Genomic DNA, 10,204 nt, shown 5'->3' with positions numbered 1-10,204 from the left:
CTGGCGAAGTTGTTGAGGTAGAGTACAGTAGGTCATCCGATGCCGTTTACCTGCTCTTGCACTGTCAACGATTACCTTGCCTGATTCAGAGGAATGATGTTAACAAGTTTTCAGTTGGCATCGGTAGAATTCCAAGCGAATGGGGAATCTACTTGTTGGGGTAGCACAAATTTGGCCTTGTAGATCCTTCGTACAGGAAGGGAAGCACCAAGAGACTGTGCACCCCGATTTCTGTCGTGAACATTGTTGCCTAAGTTAAGAGTAGAGTTGCAAAGGCACTCATACTGCGAAATTCTGAAATTCTGATGCTTCATCTCATGACCTACTCTTCGGACATATTCCGCACAAAGTAAACCTGAACTTCGCCTGGTGATTGCAGTCATTTGGTTTCTGCCGTGGGGGGCACGACTAAGAAGATTCCAACTCGCCATGGATTCGAGGCAGGAGTTGGCTACCATGAACCCGATGTTGCTGCAACAAGCATTACGCAGCGTGTGTACCGACCAGCAGTGGGTTACGCTGTGTTTTGGCGAATCTTGCCCCGCAATTATCCCCCTCCTCAGTGAGTCTCTCTATCCGGCTTACTCAACTTTCTATCTAGTCTTCGCATTGCGCGTTCTGAGAAATGTTCTTCTCTGCCAAAAAAGCCATGATGTTTCTTTCATGCGTGAGTTCCATGCAGTTCATGAATATTCAAGTCGCATCCACCCCTTCCTGTTGATTAGTTTCTCAGAAAGCGAACTTGGTAACATGCTGCTGGTCGACTGTAACTGTATACACTTAACCATCTCATGCGGACAGCTCAGTTGTGGAATTGCCTTCGCTGGTCCTGTTACGAGATTCTAGCCTAGTCCATTTGCAGTACTGCTATACTTCGAGCTTTTCAATATCACTGGAACTCTGATTATTCAACCACATTGATAAATTTGTTACAGATGGGACACCGAAGGCGGAATTATGGACAGGTCCAAGAGCAACAAGCGCAATTGGTAGTGTACCTAACCCACCGCACAACACTTGAGCGTCTTGGTCGACGGATGTAAGTCAAGTTGCCACATATCAATCAGTGAAAAATATAGCTTGATAGTTGACTAACTGTGTGCAGGATCCTAGTTTGGGAGGAGGGGTTCTGCAACTTCCCTGCGTACAGCTTGGCGAGGACAGACAGCGAGGCATCAAGAGCCAGCTCCTCCTTCCTGTCCACGCAACAATCGCACCACGGCAACGACTCTGAAGAACCGGGTGCCATATCCCCGGAGCTTTTCTTCAAGATGTCACACGAGGTATACAACTATGGAGAAGGCTTCATGGGCAAGGTAGCTGTTGATAACAGTCACAAGTGGGTGTACCGAGATCCCGCCGAGAATGAGATAAGCTTCTTCTCGCCATGGCAAGGTTCACTTGAGCCCGTAAGCCTCCACATTCACACAAGCTTAAACCACGGTCACTGACATTGCTTGGTTACCTCATCTACTATAATGTGGAATATAACCTAAGTAACGCATTGACGGTGAATGCTGCTGCAGCATCCGCGTGTCTTGGACGCGCAATTCAAATCTGGAATTCAGACGATTGTGGTTGTGGCGGTACAAGAAGGCGTGCTCCAGCTGGGATCCACCCAAAAGGTGCTAAAGTAGCTCGTTATCTTCGAACTCATGTTTTCATGCGTGATTGCCTAACTATGTGGCTAATCAAAACGTTTGCCATGCTTTCACGCTCTGTAATTAATGACTCTCTCTCTCTCTCTCTCTCTCTCTCTCTCTGTGAGGTGAATCAGATCATGGAAGACTTGAACTTTGTCTTGTACATGCAACGGAAATTCAACCTCCTCCTCACTGTCCCCGGCCTGTTTGTGCCCCCACAGCAGGCATCAACGTCAGGGGATGGCACGAGGCGAACTATCGACGATTATAACGGCAACTGGAGTGTGCCCTCAGGCAAGGAGTTTGAGGGATCATCCACAGCTCAGCCAAATGATTTCCAATATCTGTCGCCACGAGAGGCGTGGAGCTTCACCACTGCCGGAACGAAGAGCGTACCCCCGATTTTAGAACCTTATGCATTCTCAAACGGAAACTTGGAAGCATGTCTAACTACATGTTCATCTCCTACGAAAGCTCACAACACAGGGCACACCAGTTCTCACGGCAGCACATCACCCACCATGCCACCAACGCTGATCCCCTCCATGTCCAGCCTGCAAGCGTTGTTGTCAAAGCTGCCAAGTGTGACGCCTGTAGAAGATCCGGAGGGTGCCACCCGATTGCATCCCAGCTATAGTTTTCCAGTAGCAAATTTCCCCAGTAATTGGCCTCCCATTTCTCGTCAGGGGCTGGGGATGCCGCCACATGCTCACGATCTATCCGCCGATACATCAAGGTCTCAGAACTCGTCGCTGATCTTGGAGTCGTTCGACAATGTGGGAGACTTTGGGATCCAGAAGGCGGTAGAGAATGGCGACTCCAGCTACAGTTCGTTCCTCAACGAGATTTGCAGCTGATGGATCAGAAAAAGCAAGCATTTATCTCCACAACTCGCACAGCCTCAAATAAGTTACCCGCAATGCACTTGACACAATTTGATTACAATCAGTGATGATTCGAACACTCATCGAGTTTTGTGATGTAAAACCAATAAATGCTAACTAACACTCGGCTGGGTAGCAACGACGAGTATTGACTGATGTTCTCAACAGAGCTCCGAAGTGGAAGATGGTGCTAACGTCTTGGATAGGACTCAGGGTTGGGATTTGTCAAATACGACGCCATTTAGTTTAAGGTTAGTGAATGGATCCCTTGATTAGAGGTGATTCCTGAATGGATGGCGAGCTTGTCAAACATTTGGATTCTAAATTAAATATGTGGTCGTTTCAGCCTCAAGTTTGGACTTTTATTGCGAAGTGACTTCTGAAACTTCTCAACAACATTACAGTCCCAAATTTTGCACTCAACCTTCTCTTGTCTACGAATTGTTATTCATGTTAGTGGATGAGCGATGCTAAATTCATCGGCATCATGCTGACGTTCAATAAAGGGCAGGCTTGACTCTTGCTTTCTGCCTACGAAAATTATTGACCTTAAAGTCTGTTGATGAACGGTGGTTGAGTACATCTGTCCTGTTGGCCGGCCACCAATTCTATTTGGTCGAATTTGTGGCAACTTTTTCGACGATCTGAGCTCACCTGATCACAAGCTCCACCGTTAGAATTCCCCTCTCCCCGAATGCCTGAGATCCCATCAGCCCTATTTCACAAACCTACAGATGCTCTTTTTCCTGCGTGTGCATGTTGGCAGATAGTGCAGTAATTTGCAAGTCCTCTGTGTGGTGATGCATTCTTGTCTCTTTGGGTCTGTTTGAAGCAATTAGCTTAACTGCAACTTCACCTCTGTGGCTATTTGTGGGCTATTGAAGGTAGCAGAATGAGTTGGACTTTAGAAGCAACAATACAATTTTGCGCAGCATGATGTTGCAATGCTTTGAAATGCAATGTAGTTGGGCTCTGGAAGAGAAAAAAATAAAACATTCAAAGGTGATTTTAAGATGAGAAGATCTTGATGTCAATTAGAGGGTGATGGAGACAATCACAAAAGATAATCTTTATGCCGAGCAGAGGAAGGTAGCACTGGTGGGTAGTGCAAATTGTGAAACCAACAAATGGAGTTGTATTGTACTGCGTGGTAATCCAAAAAGAACAGATGATTGAGGATGACTACAGAGTAGAACCTCAAACAGAATGAAAAACAAACAATATACAATTTTAATTCCGAATAAAAAATAATTATTGTAGGAAGTAGTTTTACATTTTGATCATAAATAAATTTTATTGAAAAAAAAGATATAAAATTATTTAAAAGATGCAACAAGATTAAATTATAATAAAACAATAAATCAGCATTGCAAAACTACGAAAAGATTTGTTTCTATTTTATAAATTGATTTTTGGTCAAAATTCTTAAAAGATGATTTTTAGAGAAATTATGTAAAAAATGTGATTCCTAAATTTTTATTATTGAATTTATTTAAGGTTTCTAAAATTTTAAGAAGAATATTAAAGAATAAAAAATATTTTATAATTTTTTTAATAAAATAATTTCTATTAGTGGTTAAATAATTAGAAAGTATTCAAAAAAATTGACAAAAAGATCATATATATCTCTCAAATGTGGTGAAATATCAAAAATATCCTTATATTCTTAATATTAGCAAATATATCCTTCACTTTTGTGATAATAGCAAATGTACCCTCAAATGTGATAAGGTATTGCCAAACTTTCTTTTTTAGTCATCATCTGGGGTCCAAACCACATCCATTTTGCCACACAAATTTTGGCCTCACCTAGTATTGGATCTTTTGGCAATTGCAAAAAAATTGCCTTTTTTTTTTCTATTAATTTGTTGAGCACAAGGATGATATAACTTATAGATTCTAAACTTGCCAATATGCATATCTAAGTCAACCATATCTTTGACATGTCTTTGGTGATAGATTAATATTTAAAAAAAAATTACTATTTAAATCCTTTACATACTACAAAACTCTTATATCTTGATGCATTAGTTTAATGTAGAATTATATATTGTAGTGACATCTACAATCAAGAATAATTATTTATTTTACAAGGGTGAAGAAAATAGTTCTATAGATACTTAGATTAAAAGTTAACAAACTAGTATATGATTAAACTTGATACCAATAACTTGTGATTGCCAAATCCAACCTTTTGCAACTTATAGATTTCATGATTTAGAGATAGAGACAATTAGTATAAGTACCAAATGACTTGAGATTCTCTCTCACAAGTTTATATTCTATAAGTATATGTAGTATATACAAAAGTATAAATTATATGAGGCACAAACAATGCATTGAGATCTACGTTAGATTAAAGTATACATTATTCATCTATAGCTATATTTGGACCACATGAGAAGAGGAGCCTTATATGTCGAGGTTGCTAAGATTTTGCAACAAATGCATAATCCATCAATTTCACCTCCTCTTAAATGCATATTCCTAAGGAGGATGTCATTTAAATTGGCAACAACTTATAGAATGTATGTCCTTATTTAGCAACATGCACTCTATTCTATAATAGTAAGCTCCAATAGCAAGTTAGTTTTTTATTATGATGAAATTCTATTTGACTTTAAAAAAACTAGATGTTGTAACAATTATTGTTCTATACTTCTTGTAGACCATGTAAAAAGTTAATAAAAAGATTTGTTTATGTATTAATATAGATGATCTTTCAACATCTAAACATATCAAGTAATTAAGGATTACTCCATGCATTCCATAGTCACACAAGATAGTTAGTAATGAAGAAATTACTTGAAATATGATGCACTGTCTGTGCTTTTAGTTTGAAAATGTAAGTTAAATTTTGCTAATTCCTCTATGACATTTATGGTATAGATTAAAGACACATAAGTAGCTTCACAAAGGAACATAATATGGTCCTGTATTTTAGTAAGACATTGCTACCTGCACTCTATCACCATGTCACATTAAGCTATTATTATACCTATGGAATAATAAAAAAGCCAATAATTAGACAAGTCCAAAATCTATGTGATAAAATTCATATAGCTTGGATCTTGAATAATGACTGAAAAAGAAAAAAAATTAGTACCTTTTATCAAAGACATGAATCTCATTGTATCAAAAACTCAATACATTTTTGTGTAACTCAAAAAGAATAGGTATTTATTCAAAATTAATAAAGTATTAAAATTGGAATGACAATTGTCAAAGACAAAAAGATTAGAAAGTCTTGAAACAAGACTAAAGACTAAAAGGCATTGACAAAGGTGAAGAAGGTTTTATTCTTGCCTCCATATATATTATCTAACTTGATGTTATGTAGGAATGTTTTAGAAGACTTCCAACACGTGACTGATTTATAAGGTACTTGTCTTAACTTATAAAGCAAGTTTCTTATATGTATGCTATATTGTTAGCTTGTGTCACAAGCTATCAACACGTATGACACATAGCTAATTTATTGGTCAAGTTTCTAATCTATCAATTATTTATAGATATGTATAAATGTGAAATTGTGTCTATAAAGCTTTTGAGAAGTTTTCTTATAATATATTATTGAATTGAATGTATTTTTATCTATTCATAATATCTAAGTAATTATTGAAATAAATATGTATGTCCATCATAATATTCCTTCTTTTCAAGACAAATTATATGAGTAGGAGTAATTCTAATGTTGAGGAAGTCCATGATGCAGAGAATTGTATTTGCTACATATTTTAATCTTTGTTCTTTCTTAAAGGTAGTTGATAGGTCCTCTCAACCATCAATAGTGTCTCATTTTAAAGTGGGAAGATTACCTTGCTATTTAATATTTATTGAAGCCTTCATAATTTTTTTTAAACAAAATATTTATAAAATTCTTAAGAATTATTTCTACTTCTAATAAAATCACCAAATATCAAGAGTCTCTTCTAAGATCATGATATCAAGCGCATTATATCTTGCTATTTAATTAAAAAAGAATATTTCATTTTTGAAGGTCTTCATTTTCATTACGTCATCTTAAAGGTTGTAATAATCACAATGTATCATTCAATAAATCAATAAACAATGGTTCTTAGGTTAAATCTACTAGCTATTAGTTCTCCATTTTTTTAGTACCACAAATATACAAAAACTACAAATAAAAATAAAAAAATTAAATATAATTTTTTTTGAAATACAATTCTATTATAGTAAAAAATTCTATCCTTCATATTGATTTTGATAAATGTTATCAATAAAAAGTATCAATATTCTTTGCTGCATTTTAAAGATTCTTAATTAGATTCTATGTGTATTCAGTAATATCATATTTGCATCAATGAACAAAATATTCTAACTTATTTCAGTGCCACCTTAAGTTTAAAGCTTCTTTGACATCATACTCTTAGTTATTATCTACTTCTATAGAAAGAAGTGGCATTTGTCATCTTTCTTATATATCTATTGTCTTATATAGCTCAAAAAGAGACACATCAAATATAAGATGGATCTTCATATACTTTAATAGGTATAATTATTAAGCAACTTGATTAATCTATTTATATATATAAAATAGTCAAAGTCTACAATAATTCAATTTGTCACAAGAGCAAATAGTCTTGATATTATGATGAAATAATCATACCTTATTGTTCTAACAAACATCTTAAATAGAAGAATTTATCATATTATTATAAGTAAATTTTATCAATAGTAAAAGAATTGTTCAATCATCTTGTTGGTAGTTTATAATACACCTCAAATATTGCTCCAAAATTTGATTCACTTACTTTGTTTGACTATCAATTTGTAAATAGAAAGCCAAAGATAGTTTCATATCCACCTTTAGAATCTTGAAAAATAGTTCTCTAAAATCTTGATATAAATTACATCCTTGTATCTAATATAATATCTCTTAGCAATCTATGATATCAATAGATATTGTCAAAGAAAAGTTAAATTGTTTCTTCACTTATATTAGATTTTGTATATGGTACAAAATATGCCATCTTAATGAATCAATCTATTAACACAAATATAAAATCAAAGGAACTTAAGACTAAAAGTTTGATGATAAAGTCTATAGAAACAAAAGACCATAGTTGTTCTAAAATAGGTAAGGATTGAAGAAGTCCATAAGGTCAATAATGAGGAGTTTTTGATCTTAAACTAATGTCTTGTGATTGTACAAAGACTTTAACTATGTTCCATATTTGAACCTACCAAAAATCTCTAGGTACTAGCTCTAAAGTTTTGTTGTATCTAAAATGTTTGGCTATTGGAAAGTTGTGACAAATTTAAAGAATGCTTAATCATACTTTATATTTTGGAATGTATAATTTTTTTTTAAAATAAAGTAGGTTGTTCTTAAATTTGAACTTATAAGTATCTTGAGACTTTGAAGAATTATTCTTAATATCATAAATAAGGAAATCACAAAACATATTCAATTGAACTTATTTGAAAAATGTTGAATGAATAATTAATATTGATTTTATTGCTCAAAGATGAAAATACTTTGACTTCAAGAAAATTATTTTTTTATTAATCACAAGATGCATCTCTTTTTTTTGGTACCAAAAAAGAATGTTTACAAAAATAATCTAATAAATCTTATTATTTTTTGGATTGATAAATGAACTTGAAATCAACTTTTGACAAAGACATTCTCTAACAAGCTTGACAACAATCCAAAATATATACCAACATGAAGTACTTGAGATTCTTATAATCTATATACATGATGATTAGATTGAAAGTGCTTTCCAGATAATGATGCTATTCTTAAGATGAGCCTATCATTGCAAGAAGCTCTTTATTGTAGATCTCATAGTTAATCTTGGCTACTGAATTTTTTTGGAATTGAAAGCTATCTATCATGGACATATACATATAAACCAATAATTATCTATATAATTTAGATAAAAATAGATAAAAATAGGTTAATTCCATAATATCTTCTAAAGAAACTTTTTAAAAGCTTCATAGACATTGCTTTGAGTTTATAGGTATCTGTAATTGATTTTTTTAGATTAGAAACATGGTCAGCAATTTGGTTATGTGCTACATATGTTAGTAGCTAGAAGAATAAGCTAACTATGTGGCCCACATGTTGTCATATTATGTATTGTCTTATTTAGGAATGCACTAGGCACCTAGCTGTGCAAGGTGAGGTTGTGTTTCACAAGTATCCAAGAAATCCTAATAGGTTTCACTCATATGAGAAGAATATAATCCGAATTTTAATTCAAAAGTGCTAAAAAATACTCTTCTTAGTAGCCTTAATCATACATAAATCCCAAATACCTTGTTACTTTCATATTTAAGCAATTTAGATTTTTTTATAAGTCCTAATCCTAATTAGTGAGCTTTGACAAGTTGTAACTTCTAATCTGATTATTGTCTTGATATAAAAGCTTGCATGCGATTGTCAATGTAAGCTTTCTATAGGCTTAAGAAATTTCAGCCCAATCCAACTTATGGATTGTAAGAGAACTTCCAAAAACTACATTGATGTTTCTCGGTCACGAACTTGAAAGGTGAAGTAAAAATTTTAGTAGTGATTTCTCCTTCTCCAACCGTTAACTTCAATTCAAAATTAGTGTGCAGCTTGATCTTCAAGTCTTGCAATACCATGCCAAATTTCACCTTGATCCAACTAATAGATCTTTAGATATCATAGAAATCCTACTCAATTCCAAATTGCCAACTTTCAAAATCCTCTTATACTAAAACTTAGATATCTCTAAACCACACCGTTAGATTATTAAAAAAAATTGTATACACTTAGTGCATTTGATAATCTAAGTAGTGTCAAATTTTGAACCGTAGATGTTATATCAATTGTACGAACTAGCCAAAATTTCTAGCCCCAATTATATTACATAAAATCCAAAACACCAATATAAATCCTAACTTTGAACAACAATTGCCAAATCCTCAAAAATCCTAAAAAAACAATCATTATGCCTTTGAAAAGATAATAAAGCTAGCTCTCAAATCCTAATCTTTGATCTTCAAAATGAATCCTTAATTTATCCTAGGCTATGATTTTTGAGACTAGAGGTCTGATTTTGACCCTGTCTCAAAAACAGTCAACCCCCGGGTATCAATCTTATCTATCCTATGGATTTTTTAGCCCAATCCTACCCTCAACTTGACCCTAGTATCAACCATACCACCATTTATCTCTTCTACTATGATTTTATCAATTTATGACCTTTCTAAGGTAGTAAAAGAGTTTTTATATCCTAGAAGGTAAAAATACTAACTAACTTTTATCTACTTGCTATTAAGACAAGAAAATAGGCTAAGAGGCTTTCATAAAAGCCTTATTAAAATATTTTGAATTCTTGTTGAATTAATATAATAGAGTATTAATAAAAAAATCATTTTTAGTCATATTTTCACCATATAATTGTATTACAATACAACAACGTAGAAGACTTGCCTTCTAAGCCAAGACATGTGTTTTGCAAAGTCAACACATATTAAAAGTCATATAGAACATCACGACATAGCTCTTAGTTAGATAGTATATATAGAAGCAAGAGTGAAGCCTTCTTCATTCTTATCAACTCTTTTTTTGTTTCTAATATAGATTTAAGAATCTCTAGTTTCCTTGTCATTTGGTAATAGCCATTCTAGTTCTTTTTAATATACATACTACTTTATTTCTATTTTGCCACTTTT

At 33.9% G+C, this 10,204-nt stretch overlaps 1 protein-coding gene across 1 annotated transcript; it reads left to right on the top strand.

The window, feature by feature from the left end:
- Positions 1-364: 364 nt before the first annotated feature.
- LOC112281146 (uncharacterized) lies at positions 365-2,879 on the top strand. Its single transcript, XM_024517355.3, has 5 exons — positions 365-562; positions 936-989; positions 1,106-1,409; positions 1,527-1,625; positions 1,778-2,879. Exons 2-5 carry the CDS (start codon positions 958-960, stop codon positions 2,498-2,500), a joined length of 1,158 nt encoding a protein of 385 aa, XP_024373123.1. The 5' UTR covers positions 365-562; positions 936-957; the 3' UTR covers positions 2,501-2,879.
- The last annotated feature ends 7,325 nt before the right edge of the window (positions 2,880-10,204 follow it).

Source organism: Physcomitrium patens, chromosome 4, assembly GCF_059467195.1.
Source record: "Physcomitrium patens ecotype Gransden chromosome 4, ASM5946719v1, whole genome shotgun sequence".
NCBI classification, from domain to species: Eukaryota; Viridiplantae; Streptophyta; class Bryopsida; order Funariales; family Funariaceae; genus Physcomitrium; species Physcomitrium patens.
This window is presented reverse-complemented; position numbering and strand designations above follow the sequence as displayed.

Bases quoted from the DNA above. Each gene is read 5' to 3' on its own strand.
- LOC112281146 (XM_024517355.3), top strand. From the start codon at position 958: ATGGACAGGTCCAAGAGCAACAAGCGCAATTG. The intron at 990-1,105 runs GTAGTGTACCTA...AACTGTGTGCAG, and splicing joins AAGAGCAACAAGCGCAATTG to GATCCTAGTTTGGGAGGAGG. The intron at 1,626-1,777 runs GTGCTAAAGTAG...GAGGTGAATCAG, and splicing joins AGCTGGGATCCACCCAAAAG to ATCATGGAAGACTTGAACTT.